General features: G+C 43.0%; 1 protein-coding gene across 9 annotated transcripts in view; it reads left to right on the forward strand.

Moving 5' to 3' along the window:
- Positions 1–1,022: 1,022 nt before the first annotated feature.
- Positions 1,023–26,796, forward strand: part of Phldb2 (pleckstrin homology like domain family B member 2) — a 102,238-nt gene continuing 76,464 nt past the window's right edge. For all 9 annotated transcript variants that reach the window (XM_059277740.1, XM_059277742.1, XM_059277741.1 and 6 more), the window contains exons 1-2: positions 1,023–1,151; positions 19,375–20,711. In XM_059277740.1, the coding sequence (XP_059133723.1) occupies positions 19,389–20,711 (1,323 nt within the window). In that variant the 5' untranslated portion in view covers positions 1,023–1,151; positions 19,375–19,388. The remainder of the gene's footprint in view (positions 1,152–19,374; positions 20,712–26,796) is intronic.

The following is a 26,796-nucleotide window of genomic DNA, read 5'->3' on the forward strand; positions in this document are numbered from 1 at the left end:
TGTCGTCTTTCCTCGTTGTAACCCCACTGGGCCAGAACTTTGCAAAGAGCTACATTTGCACATGTCAAGACGGACTGTGGGTGTCCCAAGTCCATTTCGTAGCCTCCCGGAGAAGCAATGGTGAAAAAAGGTCCACATTAGTATAGTTTTCACTGGTTATGTTAGATCTATGGAAAACACAAAACCATTTTATGAGACACCATTCCAAGGAAATCAGTATCACGGAGTTGTAAAGTCTCCCGACTCCTGCCCTGACTCCAGGCCGCTCTATTGCTCTTTTGGCACAGCTGCTTTTCTGACGCATCAGGTAAACCTGCCCCGGGGAGAACAGTGTCAGGCAGAGGTGCGGTCACCTGGAGTTTCCCAGAGCAGAAACTTCATCATGGGGAGGAAATCACCACCCAAGGACGTGTGTTCTCCCGTCCTCATTTCCACCTTCTTAAAAGTAAATAAATAAATAAATAAATAAATAAATAAATAAATAAGCCGATCACAAAGGTTTCTACTATATTGCTGCGAGCCCAGCTTTGAGAAAGTGGAGCCGGGTGATGGGACAAGTAGCCAGGCCACTCCAGTCCCAGCAAAAGCAGCAACAACTTAGCTGCCTAGGAGCCGGAAGACTCCCGGACTTCCCTGCTGGAACTCCGAGGACCCTCTGCTGTGCTTCGGAAGGGGGTCGGGACCAGGACTGAGCTTCGCGGAGCCCACCATCGCGGCCCGAGGGGCGCTGCTGAGTGGGGCGCGGAGCAAAGCCGTGCGCCCGCCTTCTGTGGCCGCGGGCACTCGGTCGCCTTGTCATCCCAGGTGAGTAGGGGGTTACAGGGGGCCTGGAGGAGCGGGCTGAGTTGCCGTTGGCGCACCCTGGCGGCTGCTTGGGGACCCAGCCTCCCCCGCAGCCCAGTTGGTCGCCGCCGGTCGCGCTGCGGAGGTCGGGGGCGGAGAGGAGGCGGTGGCCGCCCCCACCGGGAGGGGCGCCTGGAGTGCGCGATCCGCGACCGCAGGGACTGGCTGGCTGCAAGGCTGTGGCGGCGGCGGCGGCAGCGACGGCGGGGACCCGGACTAGGACCCCAGGGACGGAGGAGGGGGCGAGGGCCAGGCCAAGGGCAGCGGGACCAGTGGAGAGAGCTGCGACTTCAAAGAAAGATGAGCTGGTGAGTGGGCGCCCTGGGTGCAGATTTTTTTTTTTATGCTTCCCTTGCAGACTGTGGGGACAAAAGCCCGGGCAGGGGTCCGCAGAGCCCGAACCGTACAACCCTAGGGTACTCTGTCCCTCGTTGTGCATGACGATGTGGGGACCAGGGCTCGTGGGAAAGGGGTGCCCAGTAAGGGTGACGGCTCCAGAGTGGTTGTGGCGAAAAGGCAGGATTTAATTAAGGGTCCCGAAGGCAACTTTCGCGGAAACTCTAGATTGCTTAGGCAGAGATCTGGATCCGGGAGAAGGAGACGGTCCACAGCTGGATCCTGAGGATTACGGGACTCCTAGAGGACCTTTCTGAATTAGGCTTCTAGCTGTACTTTGTTTCCAGAGTGAGGCGGCAGAGTGAGCCTCCGGACCGAGATTCTCACCAGGAGCCTTTGATTGCGATCCAGCTATAGTTTCCCTAAACGTAGATGGTGTGGTAGTCTCTTTGACTTTAGTGATGGCAGCTGCAAGTCCTGGAATCATTTCGACCCTCTGTTTCACTAGCTCCGTACACCGCAGGGAGCAGCTGAACTGTTCTTGGTGGTGTGCTCAGTAACTTTGCCCTAGCTATCAGCGCTTGAAGCACCAAGGACCTGACCAACTCCCGCCACCGCCAGGAAATTAAAAGGCTGACGGGCTGTCCCTTCCCGGATTGGGATTTCCTGTTTGAAAAAAAGCTTTACAAGTCCAACCTCCTTCCAGCGGTTCCTCTTTTACCTTTCTCACTTAAAAGAGGGGAAGACTCCTGCAGCCTTTTATGTGGACAGGCTAGGGCTGGAAATTCTTTAGCCCGGCCCAGCCCTCTTCCCTGGAAGTCTTCCTTTTGTGGTTCTGAAATATCTCAAGAGTTAGTTCTAGGACGCACAGCTACCTAATCATAGCTAGTCGCAGCTGTGAGGGGTCTAGAAGAGACATAAAATGTGGAGTCCGTTAGTATAAATATTTGCCAGCCACATTTCCCTCCATGTGTAAGTTACAGATGTAAATTTTCAACTATGATCTTGTAACTAAGCTTCCAACGTGGGCTTAATTTGGACGTTTGAGATTTTTTTTTTCCTCCTCTGGGCTTCAAACGCCTGAATTTAGCTGGGAGGCTCCAAATATGGTTCACAGTTCCATAGGGGTTAAACTTTTGCCCTTGGAGCACTTGGATTCTTTGTTCCTGGTAGGATAGCAACAGAGTAGTTGGATTTGGGATAAATAAACCTTTAGAGTAGCCCACTATTTTAACAGAATATGCCTGGTGCCATTGGCTTCAATTGTGTAAATATTTGTTTGAATAAAGAGCTAGGATTCTCTGAAAAGTAACAGTTGTGACTTTCGAGGTTCTCTTTTCCCGTCTTGACTTAGTTGTTTAAAAGGTTTTTATTTATTTTTTTCCTGGTAAATTTATTGTGGGATTTAAACATTACATATAATTAAGAAACTGTACAATGTCTCCCAACCTTGACAAAGGCCTTTAAAAGGGAAGAGAGTTGAGTTTTTGCTTTTAGCTAATGTAGCTTTTACTCCTGAGGCAGGGAAGTTTGCAAATCCTAGCTCTCTTGCAAACGGCTAAATGAGATGTTTGGTTAAGAGCAGTCATCATGGAAGTCAATTTTCAGGCTTCAATCCGATTCCCTGCAGCTGGCAGCTGCTGTTCTTTTGGGGTAAAAATGACGGCAGAGATGTCTGCTGGTTCCTTTTGGGGCAAACCAGAAAAACTAGATAAGAAGGTGAGTGAAGATTGAACTCATCTCTCCAACAACTCTGGCCAAAGTTGACCACTAGCTGCATTCCCAGGAGAGGGAAGAAAAAGCCAAAGTTGATTTGATGAAACTCTGCTTTTCACTACTTCTGTCAGCGTTGAAGGCTCTAAGCATGATGGGTTGTGGAATATAACGAAGAAATCTCGTCAGGAGTCTTGATTAGTTTTGCATAATTTTTATTATGGTTAGGGTTGTGGTTATGGTGGTTGATCTTACAGGATGCTGCATTTCAGCCACTGGCAGAGAGGTAGTCCCACAGGTGACAGGGAAAGACAGGAGCTTTATACATTTTCCAAGAACACTTGTGCTTTATTATGTGTTGCTAAATCTCTGTGTGCTTAATGATTAGATGTGGGGATGCCAACCATTTGAAACACAAACATCTTCTGAGTGATGTCTTCTGTCTTACAGTAGTAGCAGTAGTTCTCAGGAGGAGGAGGTGGTGTCCGGTATGAAGGAAATATTGGCATAGTGTATTTTGGTTATCACAGCAGAGGGTAGGCAAATGCAACCAGTGCAATGAATAGAGATCTGAGATGCCATTAAATATCCTGCAATGTCTAGAACACACAGAGAACTATCCGACCCAAGCCCTATTCTAGAGCATTTCCCCGGGTCAGCCAGATGTTAGCAGATTAGGGATTTAATTTAATTTGGATCCTCACAAAATTTACTTAACACTTGTTGCTCAACACAGACCGTGTCCTCGAAGCCTTTACACCTGCAGTGACTCCTCCTGTCCCCGGCATTAAGAGTCTTAATACCCTGTAGGGAATGAAGGAACTTGTTAGGTTTTCTTGATGCGTTTGAATTGGCTTAAAGTTGAGTTGGAGCACAAGGGACCTGGGTGATCACTAAGTTCAGTTCTCATTTCATAGGTGATATGCATGTAAAAGGCTGGTAAGTGAGGTAGGGGAAGACACAGTTCTAGTTAGAACCTGCGATTAGAGAATTTAATAATTGATATTTAGGCAAGCCAGATTTAAAAATAAAGAAACAATAACAAACTAAAAAAAAACATAAACAAAACAAAACCCCCAAAACTTGGACTTGACCCTTTGTGAGAGTTTAGCAATACCATTCCTCGCAAGAAAATAAACTCCCGGATGAGGGCAGTGATGTAAGCCTTGGTGACTGTGGAGCATATGCCTGGGTGTGTGTGACCTGTGACACCACTTCTGAGGCCTGCACTATCTTTTCTGTGTCAAAGTGAGCAACAGATGGTCCCACAGACGTAGCAGATGCTGCCTTTGAATGCAGGTACAAAACAGAGCATCTGAGGTTCCCCTCCTTTGCTCTCTGCTCTATGTATTAGGATCAGAGAACATGAATGGATAGGGTTATCTTAGACAGAAGGGAGAGGGAGAAGCCTCCTGAGCATGGAGGGGAAAAGATGCCTGGCATCAATGGAAATGAGCTTGCTTTGGAGTAGTTGGTGAGTGGGTGGGTAGGTGGGGGAGATCCATAAACTGATGAGTGGGTATATACAGTGCATTCAATTGTATCAAACTCAGATTAGAAATCTGAAGATGATTCAAGCTTGACTATTTGGGGCAAGTTGGGCAAAATAATTCTGGGAGTAAAAGGAACCTTAGAAATCTTACCAGGCTGGCATGTAGCCCAATTGGTAATATCCTTGCCTAGCATGCATGAAGCCCTAGGTTTGGTTCCCAGAATCTCGATAGAAACAGGGGTGGTGGTAAATAATTGTAACCATATCAGGTGGTAGAAGTTGGAGGATCAGGAGTTCAAGGTCACACCTGAACATAGCAAGCTTAAAGTTATCCTGGGCCAAATCAGACCCTGTCCCAAACAAACAAACAAAACACTTAAGGTCTTATTTGCAGCTTGGTAGGTTCCCACCTGCAATCTCAGGATTAGAGAGGCTGAGGTAGGAGGATTGCTTTGAGTTCAAGGCCAGCCTGGCTTATTGTCTTAGTTACTGTTGCATTATTGTGAAGAGACGCCATGACCACAACTGCTCTTATAAAAGAAAGCATTTAATTAGGGGGCTTGCCTACAGTTTCAGGGGGTTAGTCCATCATCATGGTGGGAAACTGGTAGGCATGGCACTGGAGCAGTAGGTGAGAGCTTTGCATCCTGATCTACAGGCAGAAGGGAGGGAGGGAGAGAGAGAGAGAGAGAGAGAGAGAGAGAGAGAGAGAGAGAGAGAGAGAGAGAGAGACTGAGCTTGGTTGGCATGGGCTTTTGAAACCTCAAAGCCCACCCTAAGCCACACACTTCCTTCACCAAGGCTCCATTTCCTAATCATTCCCAGCAGTTCATCAACTGGGAACCAATATATATGAGCCTATGGGGGCCATTTGCATTCACATCACTGGAGTTATATAGCAAGCACTAGATCAGAGCTAGGCAGGGTGAGACTCTTTCTCAAAAGACAGAATTCACTTATCTGAAACCATTGCCCAAGACTTACACATGATTTGGTAGTGACACAACAGAAGAAACTCTCCGACTTCTGCTTCACGTCATACCTTGCACCATATAGTTTCTACTACTATTCCATCTGTTTTCCTAGTGATAAAGAAACTGGTAGTAATACAAGGCTGCTGTTAATTCCTTGTTAGAATTTAACAGGTATGATATTACCGAGTGGCTCCATTTCTAGAAAGGAATGACCTCAATGAGTTTCTTTCATCTGTTGTTATTCTTATCCTGGCTTTGCTTCTGGGAAAGGGCTCATTCTGTAACTCAGACTGGCTTGGAACCTACTTTGTACCCCAGGCTTACCTCAAACTCTCCATGATACTGAAATCACAGGCATGAACCACCCTACTTATCTTCAGTGAGATTTTGGGTATCAGAAAAGTTGTACCAGTATGGCCTTCTCAGTTACAAATGGTAACACCCACTAACTAGTTTACATTACTAGGGTTAGACATTAGATCTGTGGTTATGGATTCAAGTCCTGGGTGCTAAGTGGTCCTTCTGATCCTCGTATCTGGGAGGTTTGGTTGATACAGGAAAGGTTTTGGGGTGCCTTTCCTGGGGGAGGTGAGAGCTCCACATACTTTTAAGGCATAGTCTTATGTTGGCAACTTGCCAAGAGGTGCATCTCAAAGGGAAGCATATGGAAACATTTAGGAATAACTCGAAAGGACAGACTCTCTGGAGATCTGCCCCCTACAGGCTCTTCACTAGAGGGAGGTAGCAACCCTTTCCTTCTCCCCTTCCATCCGGTCATTCTTGTTACCTCCTTCCCCAGCAGTGATATCCTGCCACAATAGGGATAGGAGACTTTAGTAATTAAAAAAAGAAAGTTAATGGCTGAAAATATTTCCTGGGATTTGAAGAATGTGTCTCTTGTCCTTTGAAAATAAATAAAGCCAAAGAGGGTAGTTCACATTTTCAAATCCCTTCAGCATAAAATTTACTAAGCAAGATTTTGTGTTTGTCTCGTTCAGGAAATTAATCTTCCAGGGTTAATTTGCAAAATAGATATGTCTATGACATTTAGGGATGCTTCTTACACATCACTGAAAAACAGCTATGTGTTGTATCAACTTTAAAGGCAAGATTTTTAAAGCATTCTGGCAATCAGTGGTCAGGGAAGAGAGAAACCCCACAAGAGAAAAAAGTCACATGGAGGTGTGGGAATGCTAAGGCCTTCAGAAGCTTCATGGGAAGAAAAAGATAAATATAACACGAGATAATGGGCCAAACTATATAGATGGCTTTAATACATGTAAGAACTATTTCTGAAATGTGCGCAGTAGATTTTAATTAGATGAAGTGTGTTTCCTTCATCTGTACAAGCAGTATTTAGTATTGCTACCTTAAGCCAGGATCAGCGTTTTCTAAGACCTGCCGCTGTACAGGTCAGTGCAAGCTGGTGTTTATCATCTTAGAAAGATGGTTTGCATACTGCTGGTGACTTCTCCAGATTGGCAGTGTGATCGATGAATTAGCCTATCAAGTAACGAAATGGGGGAGGTTACATGCAGATAAAAGTGATGGAAACCAGCTCCTTCATTCTTTTGACCAACTCCGACCCAGTGTGACTAGCCAAGAGGTATTCAAAAGGGTCGGAAAGAGGTGTCTGGCTGCCACGCTGCTTGCATCATTGCTGAAGTGGGTTTTAAAAAACAACTTAAGATTTATTAAGGAAATTGCAAGACATAGGAATGCAGACAAAATATGCCTCGTGTACGATGCCGAATCAGCTTCTATGCTATGCTGCATTAACACAGTTCTGACCAGAACTCACTGTGTTGTGCCGAGATGATTTCCCATGTCCTTGGCATGCCGTGGGGAGCAGAGCCGGCGAAAGCTTTGCCCACTTAGGTAGCTGCTATCTTATCACTAAAACATGCCTGTGTTCTGTGGTCATTTCCACTTCCTGCATTACGTAACAGGCACTCCTGGGGGATTTAACCAGTAACCTTTGGGAGTACGGAACCTTGGGGCGCAAGGAATGTCTAGTTCGCTCTCAGCATTTCGCACATTGGCAGACCTCTGCTTCAACAAGATGGGGACAGCTGAACGACTCAGTCCCTATATTATTCCTCTTAGTTGGTGGACACGGAAAGAGGACTGACCTCCTAGCTCGCGTGCATGTCCTTGGCAAGCTGTCCAGTGTTCTTTGTACTGGATTAGCCGTTGTAATAAAAATAACATCTGAAAGTAACCATTTCCTTTATTAGGTCTTCTGGGTAGAGTTATAAAAAAACAGCATTGAGGGCCTGGGGAGATGGCTCAGCAGTTAAGAACACTTGCCGCCTTTCTGGACAACCAAGTACGCATATCCCAGTACCCATAGCAACTGGTTCACATCTGCCCTAACTCCAGCTCCAGGGGTTCTGACGCCCTCTTCTGGTCTCCTTAACCATGTGCACACCACATGTTTTAGATATTCTTTCTCCCCCCACCCCCTTTCTCTCTCTCTCTCTCTCTCTCTCTCTCTCTCTCTCTCTCTCTCTCTCTCTCTCTCACACACACACACACACACACACACACACACACACACACACACACACACGTAAAAATAAAAGTAAAAGGTTTTGAAGAAAACAGCACTGATTAAAAGTAAATTGAACTTAGTCAATTGTTTACTGATCTTTGTAGGGTCAGAGTTTCCCCCTTTCTTGCAGTGAGGGGTCTAAAGGCAGGTTGTAAAAGAGAAAAATGGATGTCTTACAGCATCTGCTCTGCATAGTCAACAGTTAAAGTAATGACGAAATCACATCACCAGTATAACTTTTTGCTTTGTAGTGTCGTTGTGAGCCTCACAGTGATTTTTCTTTTCTGAAAAAATTAACTAAGGGGGTTGAGGTTGGGGAAGGGTGAGGTATATGGGTGTCTGCTTGTCATGGTGTGCATACGGAAGTCAGGAAATAACTCTGAAGCTCTTCTCTGTTCTTCCTTTTCAACTTCGCTGCAGGGACTTTTACCCACTGAGCTCTGTCACTGGCCCACAGCGTGACATTTTGCTCAACGGACCTCTTGCATGCTGGTGTCAAATAAGATTAAATTCCCTTGTGATGTGGGTCTGGCTGTATGTGTGATGTTCTCAAAGATGAAGTCAACTATTTGTGTATTTCTCAAAATGTGTCTCTACTGTTAAGAAGAACACAACCATCCTTCTAAAGCTCATCTACCTCAGTCCTTGAGTTAACAGGGAAAACATGTGGCAGTGTAGCTCAGTGGTAGAGCATTGGTGAGCATGCTTAAAACCTTAGATCTGATCTCTCAGCCCAGGGGTAGGGTGGCGTAAAAAACATTCCAACTGTGGAAGACATCACTGACTTCCATTTGTTCCTTCTCCTAGAATCTACTTATTCTCTGACCATTGCCAGATCATAATATTGGGTAAATCACAAAGATTTTAGTCTGGAGAATGTTATTTGGAAAAATCAAATATTATTCTTAAGGGGATGTATTTCAATCATTGGGGTTGGGGGCAACGAAGGCAGAATGGGAAGGTCGCCATGGATACAACTTTCAGTTTAAGTCCACAGACATGGCAAGGTATGTCATAGGATGTCTATGTCATCCGAGGTTCATGTGCTTTCTTGAAAGTAGCTTCGATTGCAAGGGATCAGTTGAGTGCCCTTTCCTGACTGAAGGGCAAGAGTACAACCTATGCACAGTGATGGCCTCTCTCTCCAGTTAACACCCCAGGGCTCTCCACCTATCTAGCGTCACCTTCCCAGGGTGATCACACAATGGAGGAGGATCTGTCTGGGTTCCTGGGGGACTCAGCCAAAATCACCTAAACCTAGGATGAATTGTACCCATGAGCAGGAAGAAGTAACTTCTGGAGATGTTCGATTTCATCTGGATAAATGTTAGAAATCCTTCTCTTGGATGAAAACGGTTTGGGGTTTCAGTGAAAAACCCTAAAAATACAGGTCTGTGGCTTCCTACCCAAAGAAGAGCCCCATCTTCTGAGAAGGAATAACAGGATTTCATTGATTTATTATGTCTATTTATTTCTCTGTGTGAGGAGTTGGGGGAGAGCATGCAAGTGTAACGTCATACATGTGGGAGGTCTCCTTCTAGTTCTTAGACTCGCCAGTGAGTGCCATTACCCACTGAACCATCTTGTCAGCCCAAGGAAAAGAATTTAGAAATCTACAAAGCATATCAACTCCTTTCTTAGCATAAATAGGCTAACTTTTTTTTTTTTTTTTTTTTTGAGGCTGGAACTTTTTAGAATACTGAAGGTTTGGCAGTTTCTGTGGATATTTGTACATTTTAATTATCTGAAGCAATGGATTTTATTGTTCTTTTTTAAAATGTGTATTTTGTGTGTGTAGTGTGCTGTTTGTGATATATTGTATGTGTGGCAAATATATGTGTTTGTATGTGCACTTGTGTGTGGAAAATAAAGATCTACATCATCTTAAATTGCTCTCTACTTTTGGATCCACTGAACCCGGCTGGAGCTCATCTGTTCAACCAGGTCTTCTGCACAGTGAGCTGCAGGGACCCACTGTGTTCATCCCCTCCCCCTATCAGTCGGGATGCAGAACTGCACCACTGACCAGCTTTCACGTGGATGCTGGGATCTGAAGAGTCAGAGCACTTTACCATACCAACTGAACCATCTCCCCAGCCCCTGTCTGTTTTCATTTTCATGATGTAGTCCAGGCTCCCCTATGGAGCCTAGGCTGACAACAAGCTTAGGATCCTCCTGCCTCTGATTCATCACCTCCTGCTTGTGGCAATGGTTTTTATTTGGGCACAGATGTTGCTGGAATCTAGGTATTCTATCTAGCATCATCTTGCAAGTATCTTTAACAGAATGGCCTACTTATTTATAATCTTGGTAGTGCATTTGATTTCAAATTTCTCCTGGGTACTTTAAAAAGAAATCATCTTTGAAAGAGTTGGATTTAGTATAATAAGCTAGTATTCATGCAAGTTGCTGAGACCCACTCCTCTTTTATATAGAGTAAGCCATTATAATTTATGTCAGTATACAGATTTCATTTTTATTTACTCAGGCTCCAGTATATTTGTATTTTATTTTATTTACTCTTTATTTTTATCTTTTTGGAAAAAAAATATTTTATTGTGGAAAATTTAAATATTCACAAAACATAAACCATGTATTGAAAGTGTACTATAGTGAGAGCCGGGCGTGATGGTGTACACCTTTAATCCCAGCACTCTGGAGGCAGAGGCAAGGAGATCTCTGTGAGTTTGAGGCCAGCCGGGTCTACAAAGTTGAGCTCCTGTACAGCCAGGGGTGTTGCACTGAGAAACTCTGTCTTGAAAAAACAAAAACAAAACAAAAAGTATACTATGGTGAACCTGACACCTAGAGCCCAGTTTGTTCACATTTTGTTAATTTGGTTTCATTTGGAGACCCCATTTTCCCTCAGAGTGTGGAATGTTACAAACCATGTTCCAGACACCTAGCTTTGCATCCATAAATAATTTGCACTATCACTCTAAGCAATCTTGATTTTAAAATATATGTCATTGTAGCTTTGAAAATAGCAATGCATCTGATTCTCAGTCAGCATTCAAATTCTGGTTGTCTCAGACATTTTTTAAGCAGATGGTTTGCTGCACGTAGGATGCAAACCATACACATCCATTGTGTTTCGTTGGTATGTCTCTCGAGTCCTTTAACCTAGAATAGATCCTTTTCATGACTGGATTCTTTTCCCCATTGTGACTGAACACATGATTTTTGTTTTGGACCTTTCTCCCTCTATACCTTCCAGTGTTCTAGAATTAAGTGAATGCATTTTTGTGGTGAGATTTTGCTGCTATGATTGTTTTGGAGACATCTCACTCTGTAGACCCGGCTGGCCTTCAGTTTATGACCCTCCTGCCTCAGCCTTCCTTGCTGGGATTACAGGTGTGTGCTACCATAAGTGGTCTTTAGTGTTTTTAATAGAGCATTCTTTTGGGCAAGATTGTTTAGCAGGGCAAGGTGTTTGCCTTTACCAAGTTGACCTCTGACTTCCCCATGCAGTAGCAGCTTGTGGAATGTGCACCACCCCAGCACATCCTGCTTGTACGCACACAAACAGCAACAACAAAAAGAACATTCCTTTGTTCCTTGTGATTTCTATAATGAAAGACAGCATACTTCTAATTTGAATAGTGTTGAACTTGAATTTATTATACAGTTCCCACTGAATACATATTGTCTTTCCACATATTGCTAAAACTTCTTTAAGAACTGTTTAAACACACATGGGAGTCTAATTAATGAAACTTCCGTCTTGACAATTTAGGTAAAACTTGGGATTTTGCCAGTGGGCGGGAACTTCAGTGACCCCCCCCCTTTCTGAGGCTGAATCTGCTTTCTGCCCTCCTCCCCCACTACGAAGACTTATCACAGGGAACAGCAGCCAAGTTCCTCGGGTAGTCTAAAGAATGTTGTGAAGTTCCTGCAGACAAGCATTTTATTGAAGGGACTAGCACAAAAACTCTTAAAAAAAAAAAAAATCCCATAATTGGCATTGCAGCCTTTTGACTTTGTCTTCTAAGCTCTCAAGCGTTCCCAGGAATTGATAAACTACAACAATCCAGACTAGCTTCTGATCCGGGAAAGTGCCTTACTTGAAGTGCGGACATTTTGCTCTTGACTGTGATGCTGCTGGTAGACACTTAGGACACCATCTGCAGTGTTTACGACAGCGACATTTAGTACAACTAGGCACCCAGAGGGAGCTGGAAGGCGTGGTAGCCTGAGGCTAGGCTCCTTTCTGGTGACTAGAAGGAACTGAACTTTCCTCTTCCCTTGGGGTCTGGTTTCTTCTATCTGTAATCAGTGTTATCATCATCTCCCATTATTTTCCATGCCTTTCTCTTCCTTGTAGAGTCAGGTGGGATCTTTTTCTCTTTCCTTAGTGATCATTCTTCTTTTAGATGGCTTTAGAAAATGATAAAGTTAAAAAAAAAAAAAAGGTAAAAGGAAGAAACTCCGTAGTCAGTGTTCTGAGACGTCACCTGAGCATTCTAACCCCTGGTGGCCCCAGCTCTTCTAAACATTGGCTGTGCCTAAGGATGCTTCAAGTCTGGCTTCAGAAGCATCATCTCTGCATGTTACAACAAAGGCTTTGTGTATTTTAAGCTGCTGTGGATATGTGGACAATGAGTTCTTGTATGTATGTGTGTACACTCTAAGGTTTTCAGCTGTCTGTTGTAATAGGTACAGTCTTCTAGAGTAAAACAAGATCTTTGTTCACTCACTAAAAATACAATCCCACCCCACCCCCCTTGGAACTGCTTTTCTTGGATCTTTGTAAGACAAAGAAGCCTCTTCTTTGGAGATCATCAGCTTACTTATGTGAGTCTAGTGATTAACAGTTATTTTGCCCAAACAGTTAGATCCTTGAGCAAAGAATGTGATACAAAGGAGAAGGGTTGGAATCCATTCGTTGAAGAAAACAGAACAATAAGAGTACTAGGCAGGACAGTGGTGACGCATGCCTCTAATCCCAGCACTCAGGAGGCAGAGGCAGAGGCAGGCGAATCTCTGAGTTTGAGGCCAGCCGAGTTTACAGAGTGAGTTCCAGGACAGCCAGGGTGTTGTTCAAATCTTAGATGGTCTTTTAATAAAAAACCTAGAGCCAGATACCAGGGTGAAAGCTGAAAGATCAGAGAAGCAGAACAAGCCACAGCCAACCTCACCTCTTCAGCTCCTCAGACAAGCCTGTTTCCATGAATTCTCAGACTGAAAGCCTCTGAGTCCTCATCTGAAAGGGTCTCAGCTGAACTGCTTTAGTTCCTGTTTCCTCACCCCTTATATACTGTTCTCCACCCTGCCATCACTTCCTGGGATTAAAGGCATGTGTGCTTCCTAGTACTGGGATTAAAGGTGTGTGCCTTGAATTCATAGGAATCCAGATGGGTCTCTGCCTCCTGAGTGATAGGATTAAGGGTGTGTGCCACCACTGTCTGGCCTCTATGTCTAATCTAGTGACTGGCTCTGTCCTCTGATCCCCAGGCAGGTTTATTAGGGTAGACAATATATCACTACACCAGGGCTACACAGAGAAACACTGTCTCCAAAACCAAAACCAAAAAAAAAAAAAAAAAAAAAAAAAAAAGAGATTGTCTACTAACACATATTTTTCTTTATCCTTTGTCCTGGGATATAAAATCATGATAATGGAGGAGGAGTTGGAAGGAATAGGGATTAGAAAGCCGGAATAAGTGAGCCAGATATTGGTTGTAGTATTAAGGCAACTCCACGTAGTTAAAAGGGAGATTTATTTTGTGGGGTAACTTACAAGTAAAGGGATAGGTTACAGGGTCCGGGAGAGGTGTAGCGCAGTCTGGCGGTGTTCTCTGGAAAACTCTGTTCAATCTACCTCCAGCGACCAGGATCCAGGAACCAAGAGAGCCAGCACATCTGGATCTCGGGTCTTAAGGGCTCTTGTCTCTTGTAGGCGTGACAGTTACCGAAGCCTCATGGTGGTAGTACTTCCAGGTCAAAGCTGGAACAGCTAGCTACCCACTACAGAGGAGGAGTTTGAAGGAATAGAGACTAGAAAGCCAGAATGAGTGAGAAGCAAAGCCAGGTCCCAGGGAGACTGAGACAACAATGGAAAGGTCCAGGCTTCCCCTGTGGTGGAAGGTAGCGGCAGCTACCAGGAGAGAGAGCCTGGCCTTGTTTGCTAGAGAGCTGGAGGGTAGGGATGGGGGGGGGGGGGGCATTTACAGATGGCTGTAGGGACATGTGGAGAGGTGAGGCTTGTTTTCAGAGATGGAGAAGTCTGAGAAGGGTTCAGGGCCAAGAGTAATTATTTGTAAAGTAGGAAGGCTTGTTTGCAGTAGGGGCACTGAGAAGACCAGAGGCTTAATAGAGAACAAGGGATGTTAGGCAGGTTCTGCATTCTGAAAGGGGACAAGGGGAGGGAGGCAGTGTTTGTTCCCTGAGGCTTCCAATTAGTCCACTCATCCTCACGTTTTGATGTCATCAAGAGAAAGACAGGGAGGATTCTCTCTCTTTTGTTCTCCTTTATAAAGCATAGGTCCTGTGTTTAAAATAGATTGCCCAGCTTTTTCCTTCAGTCCTGTCCAAGTATCCCCCTGGGCCCTATCAACTGCCATTGGTTGCCACAGAAATACCCCAGGGAACTCCTGTGAGGAATGGCATTGCTTCTGAGGGACTTCTTAACTGGCCCTGAATTCAATTACATGTCATCAGTACACGCTTTAATCCTAACAGTGCCATATTGTAAACATCGGCGCTGACAGTTAATCCTGCCTGTGGACCACCAGCGTGCTGCAGAGCCCAAAATACCAGGCACCCACCACTGCCTACCACAAAACACAGAGGAGCAGCCCTGCCCGCCCCACCCCCAGCTCCAGAGCTCTAGCAGGACACAGTGTGGACTCCGGCCATCATATTATGGGCATTTTAGCCTACACCTTGCAGACTTTTACCGTTGGCTTTCCTAAAGTTGCTTCTGTTCACCAATAGCATGGCACGGTTTCCGCTTCTTTATAGTTACCTTTGCGGCATTTCTAGGGCTAATTCCCGTTGTACTGGGTGATCCTCAGGAGTGTTTAAACACAGCCATGTGAAAAGACGTGTCACAACTGTATATTGTAGGAGTCCTCCAAAGTCACTTACTTGGGTAGAACCCGCTGGATGGATGGCTGCGCCTGTCAGCCAGACGTGAAGTCCTCTTCTGTAACGCAGTGCAGCAAGCACTTTGTTTTAAAAAGTTTGGCTTTCGAGGTGTGCCTTCTTTCGCTGAAAACAGCAGTCCACAGAGCCCTGGTGATGGCCGTGTTGTGACCTCACTGTTGGACAGCCACAGTTTGAGTGAGATGAGCTTCACTGCCATCTGGTGTGAACGGAACCAGAGAACTCTTTTAAAAACAGTTTAAACCATACCGCAGAGAAGCGACCCTCTGAGGAAATGTTTAATGACGTTCCTTCAGAATGCTTGTTGAAGTAATTTTTTTCCTCCAGGGAAAAAAAGTGCTGTGGTTTTTCTGTAACATCTTTCAAAAGACTGCGTCCTGACTTTCTAGCGTTTTTTCTGATTGACAATAAGATGAATGTGTGTTTTAGGTGGAAAAATAACAAGGGGACTGGAAGGATTAAATTTATAGCTCGGAAAGTAAATGCAAACGTTCCAACACACATTAGCTTCTTTCCTGTTTAGACTTCCCCCAGTTGTCCTTTCTCTCAGATGGGCACCAGATGCATTCTTTCCTGCTCACAGACCTTCTGTGGCTATGTATAGAGGAGTGCGTGGAACCATCACATCCTTTGGGTCTGTTTTGCTTTCCCAATAACACAGTGCAGGGATCTCACAGTTTCATCGAGACCTGGTCTTTGTTCACATAAAATGTTCAGGAAACCCCAAATAAACACAGCAGCACTGAACGTAAAGACGGCTGTAAACCCAGGATTTTCTTCAGCTCTTTTTGTACGTGTTTGCTGCCTCTCTGCTTTCTCTTGCTTGTACTGCTTTGGCGAGGTGTGCTTGCAGCCTCCTTTGTCTTTTTCTCCCACTGGCCCAGCTCCGCCTCTTCTTTCCTTAAACCCAACTGCAGCCTCCGATGCATTGTGCCTGCAGTCATATCCTCAATGGCTTGGGGAATTAATCAACACATTCCCACTTGGGTCTCTACCCCTGCCTCTAAGGCCCTTGCCCACACCCTACCCCCCGCCCCCCATTTCAAGCGCATTACTGATTTCAAGCGCATTACTGATTACCGGCCTGCAGTGCCTACATATTTCCTATTTCTAGGCCTCTGTTCATGGGATCACACCTCACATGAAGAGTGCCCTGGAAGTAGAAAAAGAGAGTGGTGTCTACAGCTATTGTTCCTCATTGAGTTAGACATACCACCTGTTGGGCTGATTTCCTTTAGGATTGAGTTGGTATTCAGGTCCAAGAAATACTAAGTTCGGGTAAATATACATATGTATTCAGCTAGGCAGACCAATTCAGTTTCAAGGAAAATGAGTGAATTCCGTATCTGTATCTGATGATACATCTTTGAAATTAATGTATTTGTTATTTTTCATCCCCAAGACAGAATACCGGACAGGAATCCACTGAAGGAATGGTGGATGTGTTTTGGCTTGCTGTTTGAGGGGATACAGTCCATCACAGCAACGAAAGCATGGCATAAGAATGAGAAACTGCTGGTCCCATTTGTCTGCGGCTGGGAAGCAGTGAACCAGGAGTGGGGCACCCCCAAATCTTTTCCACAGTGATCTACTTCCTCTATCTCCTAAAGTCTCTACAACCATCCCAAACAGAGCCACTTCTGGTGAATGCATGTTCAAACACAGCAGAATCTGATCAAGTTCAAAACAAGATGGTGTCAGGCGGGTGGTGCACACTTTTCATCTCAGCAGGAGGCAGAGGCAGGTGGATATCTGTGAGTTCTGGCCAGCCTGGTCTGCAAAGCGAGTTCCGGGACAGCCAAGGCTGTTGCACAGAGAAACCCTGTCTTGAAAAACAAAAACAACAAACAAACAAACAAACAAAACAAAACCAAGGTGGTACTGTATTCTAATATTTTTATGCCAGATTATTGTCAAAAAATCAAAATGCATGCAGTGTAAGTTGATATGGAATCACTAGTAATATAAAATCAGTGGTAACTTTTGGTGTGGGTTTTATCCGTCCATTGCTCCTGCTGTGGGAAGAGGGTAGGCACTGGGGGCAAAAAGGTGCTGCTTTAATGAGGAGCAACCGTGCAACAGCAAGAAGTATAAGATTTGGAATACGCATGAGGAACAGTGCTAATTGGCTTTGTTGACAGCTGCAATGGGGAAACGACAGAGACCATAATGACTCTCCAAATTTTCACCTGAGTACTGTAAGAAAACTATTAGCCATGCACATGATATGCACAGGAGGTACCTGTGTTTATAATCAAGGTTTACGGATGTAATTATGAAAACTAACTATACTCATTGAGTATTTTAATGCATATTTTGTGACTATGCGTTATAGTATAAAATAATACTTTAAATGTAGTGTTAAATGATTGCACATTTTCACTCCTGTGATTAGCTGTAGCTTTTCCAAACATCCCTGCACATTTAGGTTGTTTTTTCCTATATAATAATAAATAACACTGGAAGTCTTCAGGATCCATTTCTTTTCTTACTTTCTCAGTCCCGAAATATTTAAGTTGGGAGAACTGGCCAACACTTACTAAAATTTCAGATTGGCAAACCGAAAAAGACCAAGGCTAGGGGTTGTTTTGTTTTCACTCCTCCTCCGGAGCACAGCTAGAAATCTCTCAAGCCAGACTGGTATTGCCATCAAGGGTGGAATTGGAAGTAACTGACAAGGGCATTTGGGAAAGACTGACACTGGCCACAGACAATGAAGGACTTGGTAAGGGCCAGACAGCAGGGCCATTGGGAACCAAATTTTAGGTATAACTTCAATGCTTTATGGTTCGTTGTTTTTGTTTTGTTTTGTTTTGTTTTTTGTTTTGGCTACTCTTTGTACTCAGTACAAGCAAGAGAAAGCAAAGAGGTAGCAAACACATATGAAAAGAGCTGAAGAAAATATACCATTTTAGAGCTGGAGAGATGGCTCAGTGATTAAGAGCACTGGCTTCTCTTCCAGAGGTCCTGAGTTCAGTTCCCAGCAACCACATGGTAGCTCACAACCATTTGTAGTGAGATCTGGTGCCCTCTTCTGGTGCTCAATACATGTAGGCAAAACACTGTATACATAATAAATAAATAAATCTTTTTTTTAAAAAATACACCATTTTAACCTTTATCCACATAGAGCTTTGGAGGATAGTGAATCCAGTGTAGAATTTCTTGAGGGAAAGACTTTAGCTCTGTATAGGCCCCAGCCTGTGAGTACAAAGCAGTTCCATGCTGAGTTGTTTGAGTTTGCCCAGGGAATCTGAGGCTAAGCAAAAAGAATGAAGTCTTCCCTCTATGGTATGAGGACAGGCTTGATTGAAAAACGTTTTGAGGTTTTTGCCTACAGAACAATGGGAGTTAGTGGGTAAATATAAGATAAAAATTCTAGACAAAATCTTTTCCATCAAACATTAGTGTCTGAGGTACCTGAGGGCTAGAGGAAAGTCTTAGCCCTTATTAACATTATTTATTACTTATTAACATTAAATTGTGTTTTTCCTTTGTTAGTATCTAAAATAATTTCTATCACTCAGAAATATAAGCCTTTTCATTTTCAGTGCTAGTTTTAATTCAAGGATATTTTTATAGATTAAAACTTTAAGTCAATGTTTGAACTAAGACCCAAAATATATGCTTATTTTTGAAAAAATATTTACTCACAGAAGCTACTATCTTACTTTGTCTCCTGAATGATGGGTGGAGTTTGATAGGTAGACCAGAAGGCTCAAAGTGTTTCTGTTAGAGAAGAGGGCTCACTGCCAAGAGAGCACAACGCATTTAGGGTACCAAGGGATTTGAAGAAGAGAATAGTTTTAAATAGGCCACTTTGACCATGTGGCATCAATCTTGGGAACACCTTTGTTCCACTATCTCTTGCCTTTTTCTGATGAGCACAGGAGCTTCCAGCTTTCCTCTTAAGAAGTGAACTTCCAACTCATCCCTCCAAAAGAACCATATGCTGGATCAGTGTGTAACATAAACTGTCTTCCTCTGTCAAGATACAGATTTTGTTTCTTCAGGACTGAGCCAGTAATGAGTCTAGCAGAAACATCTAAAGGAAAAGCCATTGAATGATTCTTTAAGGCATAGGCAGAGTATTCAGGAAGCAGGTGATTTTCCAAAGACTAGAACACTGAGGGAAAAAAATTGCCTTCCTTACATACCAGCCTAATCCTGAGCCATCATTTCACAAGGGATTTGTTTCCCTCAAATACTGCTGTCATCTTGAGTTATTTTTCTTTTGCGTCTAAGATACATAACCCTGATCAGTGGTCCTTATTTTTCAGCTCCTAGTAGAGTTTCATATATATATATATATATATATATATAAATTTAAAATGTTCTCTTTTTTCCCTTTACAGGGTCCAGCAATATCATGGCAGAAGGTAGCAGCAGACAGAAGCAGCTGGAATTACAAAATGGTAGCTTAGAGGAAGGATTTGTGGTCCGTTCCCTGGAGATCGAGCCCCAGAACATGATGGAGAGCCTAAGCCCCCGGAAATATTCGTCCAGTCTGAAGTTTAAAGCCAACGGAGACTATTCTGGCTCGTATTTAACCCTCTCACAACCCGTGTCTACCAAGAGAAGCCCTTCTCCCCAGGGCGCCAGTGTCAGGAGCAGCCCCTCCTTGGCCAAAATCCAGGGAAGCAAACCGTTTTGTGATGGAACTGACAAAAATGTTTCCATGAAACCTCCTGCTTCGTTCCTCAGCTCTGCCGTCTTTCTTAGTGGATATCCACTCGGGAGAGCAGATTTGGATCATTATACTAGTCGGGAGAGTGAGAGGTCCTCCAGGTTCTCAGAGAAGCCTCCCTATTCCAGATACAGCTCTAGGAATAAATCACACGACAACGTCTACTTTCTCGGGGGGCTGGAAGGAAGGAAAGCCTCTGGCTCGCTCCTGACCATGTGGAATGGAGGTTCCCTGAGTGGCGCTGGCTCCGCACCCGCCAGCAGATCTGGGGCAGCGAGCATGCCTTCAAGCCCCAAGCAAGCTAGGAAAATGAACCTTCAGGAGAACTTGGCACTTCAGCCCAGGTTAAGCAGGCACAAGGAGCCAGCCTCTGAAAACGTCAGTGTGAGAACAAGGAAGTATTCAGGGAGCAGCCTGAGTAATATGGGTGCCTACAGCCGATCGCTTCCTAGGTTGTACAAAGCCACAGACAACCAGATGCCGCCTCTCAGCCTGCCTCCAAGAAATTCCCTGGGCAATTCCAAACGAGGTCAGTTAGGGGAAAAGGATCTACCTCATAGCATAGTGGATAATGACAATTACCTTAACTTTTCTTCTCTAAGCTCAGGGATTCCGCCCTATAAAATCTCTCTCTCAGAGGGAAATCCTTACGTCAGCTCCACATTCAGTGTCCCTGCCAGTCCTCGAGTGGCTCGGAAGATGCTCCTGGCCTCCACCTCCTCTGATGACTTTGACAGGGCTTCATACTCAGGGACCAGCCCGAGTCATTCCTTAATTTCTGGAGAACCAGACCGAGTGCTTGTGGCCAGGAGAAACTTCTCTTGTGGGTCTATGGAGTTTGATGATTCTGATCTGGAAAGCCTAAGACAGTCCTCTGAAACTCCCCAGCCTGTCCTTCGAGAACGGAAAAGTAGCATCAGCTCCATCACAGGCCGAGACGATCTGATGGATTATCACCGACGGCAGAGGGAGGAGAGACTCAGGGAGCAGGAGATGGAGCGACTGGTAATCTTCCTCTTCTGACCTCACTCTTCCCCTGACTTGCATCCGCAGGGTTGGAGACAGACTCCCAGGGTAGATGTAGGGGTATGGAATTTCCCCGTGGACCAGCCAGCCTCTGTTGTCCATTCCACTTCTTGCTCTCCGTCCCATGTATCTCTTCCTTGGTTACTATCTTTGGATACCTATGGGCATTTTGAAATTTACAAAACTTAGGAGAGCCAGAGCCTCATGTTTATTCAGTGTTTCTGCAGAGTTCTAGAAGTTACTTTTTCTTTTCTTTCCTCTCCCCTTCTCTCTCTCACCATTGTTTCTTCTTCTTCTTCTTCTTCTTCTTCTTCTTCTTCTTCTTCTTCTTCTTCTTCTTCTTCTTCTTCTCCTCCTCCTCCTCCTCCTCCTCCTCCTCCTCCTCCTCCTCCTCCTTCTTCTCCTCCTTCTTCTTATGTGCTAGGGATTGAACGCAAGGACTTGTACAACCACTAGAAAAGCTAAAGTCTAGTTGTGAATTTTGCTGAATTTCTTCTATCTTATGAGCTTTTCTAAGACCGTGAGGAAGTGATAGTGGTACTAATGTCATTGAATTCACTGGTATGTATTTAAGACAGGAGCAGTCAGGGAGATAATAACACAAGAATTTGTACAGCAAGTCATCTGGAAAGGTGAAGAGTTGCCTCAATCTCAACAGTGCTCAGGTTTTTCCACAATGTTCACATATCACCAGACTCTCTTCAGCTGTGCTCTTACTTCATACAGCACCTCCTACAAACACAAAATACACTGAGTTCACTCTCTTTTCAATTTAAAATGAGTTTATGCTGCAAAGTGAAAAAATATTGAAAGTAAACGGACAATGACAGAAGGAAAAATTCCTCAACAGCCCCATTGGTAAAGGAGAACATTCAAGGGTTAATTTTCCATTCTCTTTTAGGGGCTTTTTATTTTAGAATGAGTACATGTCAGAGACTGTTTTGCTTTGCTGGTGATTAATGACCTCCTTAGTGAGAGAAACTATGACATGGTAGAGCTGGTTTACAAAAAGTGTAGGATTATCCGAGATATTTTAATTGCTCAAAAAAGTATGTTAGAATAAGGTTTCTCAATCACATGGAAAAATTGACTTGTGCCTACAGTACAATAAACTTTGTATTATATGGACAGAAACCATCTACACTATGCAATATTTGTTTGACATTTCAGAACAAGAATCACATGTCAGTCAAAGTTTTGATAAGTTTATGCTCTTCCTAACTAAGAGTAGTAGATGAAAACACATGCATACCCCTAGATAACTAAGTGTCCATTGTGTGTATCAGTATGACACTGTCTTTGTTGTCATAAATCATCACTAGAGATAATCCATGATCACAAAAAAGCATTGTGTCTAGGCTTGATTCACTGATATAATTCAGAAAGCCATTCAATTAGCAAGTAGATATCTATACATGGACACTAAAAAGTCCTGTACTGTGCTATGCAACTATTATTAATGATATCAGAGAATCAACTTTGATAATTTACTATGGAATCTGGAAGAGCCTTCTCTGTGAATTTTTTCACTCTAGAGATCTTTCTGTAGTCTGCATAATGACTCTTGTATCCCAAGGATGGAAAACCAATCAGGAACTTCATGTGCCTTGAGCTTCATCTTTAGCATATGTAAGTGTTAGTGAATTCCTCTGGTCCTCCAGAGTCTCCAAACCTAAGGCTCCTGACAGTGCCAGTAGTGACTTGACTTGTTGCTTGCAAGGCTGGAACTCGATAAGTCACAAACAAGATCAACTTCTTGGGAGGTCTTGATGATATTGTTCCTTAATAATGACTTGTTGTATTGTACAAAATGAGACCTATCTATCACAAATGACCAGGCTGAATGCTCTTTCTATTACAAAATACCTGAGGTAGACAGCTTATAAAGAGATAAGGTCATTTTGACTTGCAGTTTAAGATTCAATTGTCCCATTGCTTCTGGGTGGTGCGTCATGGCAGGGAACATGGGCAGAGCAAAGCTGTCCATCTCCTGGACAGGATACAGTGAAAAGAGGAAGACACCAGGGTCCCACAGTCCTCTTTAAGGAAACACTCCCAACGACTAGAAGTTCTCTCACTAGATTCTAGCTCTGAATTTCCACCAATCCCAATAGCTTTAAACACATGGACCTTTGGAATGCTTAAGATTGATTCTTTTGGAGGCTGGAAAGATGGCCCAGTGGTTAAGAGCATTGGCTGCTCTTCCAGAGGACCTGGGTTCAATTCCCAGTACCCACATGGCAGCTCACAACTGCCTATAACTCTAGTTTCAATGGATCCAACACCCTCACAAATACATGTAGGCAAAACATCAATGCTTGTAAAATAAAAATAAATTTAAAAAAAAAGATTGATTCTTTTATATACTAAAGAAAAAAGTTTAGTTAATTCAGAAATGGTGGAATTTTGTCTTTTTAAATATATAAAGATATATCACCATTAGCATTAAGCCTGAAAATTACTTTTTATGGTACTAAATCTTTGCTCCAAAGGCATTTGTATAGAACACATTTTTATTGCTTTTTGTAAGCATGAGCTGAAATGCTTCAAAATTATGGTACTAAATCTTTGCTCCAAAGGCATTTACATAGAACACATTTTTATTGCTTTTTGTAAGCATGAGCTGGAATTCTTCAAAATCAGTCTCATTCCAGTGTAAACAGCTGAATTTGAGTTTTATATGAACAGTGTGCTTGTCATTTTTTATGTTGAAAAAAAAAACCACTTTATGAGTAAACCATAAAAATATTTCAACTTTGGGTTGGAAAAGATGGTTCAGTGAGTAAGAGCCCCTGTTCTGTAAACATGAAAAAGTAAGTTCAAATCTCTAGCACCCATGTAAAAAGCTGGGCATATCTTCACATGCTGTAACCCCAGCATTGGGAGACAGAGACAGGTTCTGAGAACTCACTGGCCACCCAGCTGAACTGATGAGCTTCCAGTTCAATAAGAGATGTTATCTCATCAATGAGGCAGAAAACCATTGAAGAAGACACTCAACATCCTTCCCTGACTTCCACATACTTGCTTGCATGCAACCACTTATACCATACACACATACTCCGCATATATATATATATATATATATACCACACATAAACATACTGCACACACATACATTATACATATACATGTACACCACATTCACAATAGTATACTTTATGCCAAATGTTAACATTGTATTACTTTTCTTTATTATTATTATTATAATTGTGTGTATGGTGTGTATGCATGTGTGCACACGTGCCATAGTGTGTGTGTGTGTGTGTGTGTGTGTAGATCAGAGGACAACATTGTAGAGTTGGTTCTTTCTTTCCATTTTTATTTGGGTTTCAGGGGTCTAATTAAGGTCACCCAGGTTTGCCACAAGTCCTTATACCTGCTGAGCCATCTTGCCGGCTCGTATTACTTTTATTTTATTTTATTTATTTATTTATTTATTTATTTATTTATTTATTTATTTATTTATTTATTTATTTATTTATTGAGACAGGGTTTCTCTGTGTAGCTTTGCGCCTTTCCTGGAACTCACTTGGTAGTCCAGGCTGGCCTCGAACTCACAGAGATCCGCCTGGCTCTGCCTCCCGAGTGCTGGGATTAAAGGCATGCGCCACCACCGCCCGGCTTCATATTACTTTTTTATAGACAGAATTTTCATGTATTAAAACCAGGGAACCAACATTTGTACTTCAAACACACAATTTTCAGTTTCTATTGACTTCTGATCTTAATTACCTCCTTTCAAATTCTGGAACAACCGGGTCATAAAAAACAAAAATATTTAATTGAAATATGCTAGAGATTATAGTATATAGAGACTAAATATACACAGACTAAAGTTTTGTGTAATGTAGGCTGGTCTTGAACTCCCTATGTATCCAAAGCTTCTACCTCACAACTGGTAGGATTTATCGGCACACACTACCTAGCCTGGCCTTGACTGTCTGACTCACTTTCGCATAAAAAAACAGTGCCAGTGAATCATTAGTTTGGGTAGGAAGGGGCTTTTGCTTAAGACAGAAGACTAAAGTATCAGAAGTTGACTTTGTTTTCTTGGAATTTGGGGAATGTTAGATTTATTTAAATGCTCTTTAATCTCTATAAACCAATCCGAACAGCAGGCTCCTGGATTCTAATTTATTGTTGTCCTTGAGAGACAGGAAAATGTTTGCCCCACACACGGTGATTTCTTTTTTTCTCAAGGATTTAGCATGAATTCGACTTCCTCAGTTACAAGCCTCAAGTAGACAACAAAACACAAAATGCCTCTCCTTTAAGGCCACTGTTCTTTTATTTGATTCGAAAATGTATTCCTGGTTGGATACAAACACATTATAAATAATAACTACAAAGAAATAATACTCTGCCATCTCTTGCCTGTCCAGGCTGGATTTCAGTCTTAAGTGACAGAAAATTAATGGCCAGAGCAAAAACCAGAAGCCTGAATACTGCTACCACCGATGGGGACAGCCACCATGTGGGCAGATCTAGCCTATTGCCTACCAATTAAAAAAAAATCAATAATGGAGAACCAGGAAAATGGAAACTTCACAGTCAGTGAAGAGCAGTTTTACTGACATTTTGAATTTATTCCAGAAGTCAAGAAAAGATGAGCCTGGTCCATGCACTCGCTCCATGGGCATCAAGAGTCAATTAACTCCAAGAGTGAATCCACTTGAACATTGCAGTTTCTGATATGAATGTAGAGTAGATGAGCACTGGAGAGTTATTTAACCCGTTAATGTGGAAGCCATGCATCAGAAAGTGGAGTCATAGTTACGATATCTAATATTTTAACTTAATTGTGTTTTTTTTCCTAACTTATTCAATTTTTGTTGAAAACCCAAGATAATTGACGTTACCATTAAAAATGAAACCACAATTATGAACCTCTAAGGGCCTGGTAGTGAAATGTAATCACTCTGAATCTATATTAAGTAGCCTCCAACTGCCATGTTATTTGAGAAGTTTTGATTTTAACATTTTTTTTTCTTCCATCTTAGCTACCTATTCATTTCTGGCCATTATTCCTGCCCTGGTCTACACGTCCTCTCCACCACTGTGTGATTTTGTTAGAAATCAAGTATAGGGCTTTGATTTAGCTGTTTTGACCTGTGTGCATGTGAAGTCTTGGGATGGTGCTATTGTGTATGTGTGAGTCTGTGGAGCTTGAGATGGCCATTTGGGCATTTCAGTTCTCTCATTCTGAGTTGTGGTCCACAGAGAGTTGGGATGCTGACTGACTGATAAGATGTTCTACAGGCTAGAGAAACCACTATAGAGTAATCAGGTTTCATCCATTTGATATCTGCATATTTCCCCATCATCCAGATGTAGTGATTGCCCCTTATGGCCCAGATATTCTAAATAAGAGAAAATTAAAAATTTAAACTTAATTCTGTCTCAAGTAAGTGCATTATTTGGCAACATTGCCCAAAGCATCTGCTTTCTATTGTGGAGAACCAGTGGATTCCACAAATTGCACTGTGGCAGTGCAATATTTTCCCTTGGGCTGATGGTAGTCATTTGCAAGGCTTGGTAAACAGGGTTGTTGTGGTTTCAAACTGCATAGGGCCATAGTTGATGCTTACTTCCTAAACCCATTGTAATAGAATGCCAGCTCTCAGGAGGCACACCATGAAATGAGGTTTTCTGGATTTTTTTTTAAACATAGTCTATGAGAGTCCCTGAAGCTAAGGTTAGCTTGTTTGAAAGCCACACATCTGTATTTCCATAATAGTCATATGACATGTCTGAGTCAGCAGTTCTTTGATATTTGAAAGGTATTTTGTGATTGTAGTGTCTCTTACACCACTTTATACAATGAAAGAATTTTAATTTGTAAGTGGCTAGGCTAGTGTTTGTCTTGTTCACTACTGGAGATTGGCCTCACAGTGTTATGACTGGAGTAACGGGAGGGTCTCACATGCATTTTTTTTAAAGAGTAATCAATTTTTTTTCTGTCCAGTTTGACATCCAGTCTAGCTTTGCATTCTGTAGCTGTTAGTTGCACTCAGGAATAATAGAATGTGTGTGTGTGTGTGTGTGTGTGTGTGTGTGTGTG

The sequence above is a fragment of the Peromyscus eremicus genome, chromosome 12, assembly GCF_949786415.1.
Source record: "Peromyscus eremicus chromosome 12, PerEre_H2_v1, whole genome shotgun sequence".
Classification (NCBI taxonomy): Eukaryota; Metazoa; Chordata; class Mammalia; order Rodentia; family Cricetidae; genus Peromyscus; species Peromyscus eremicus.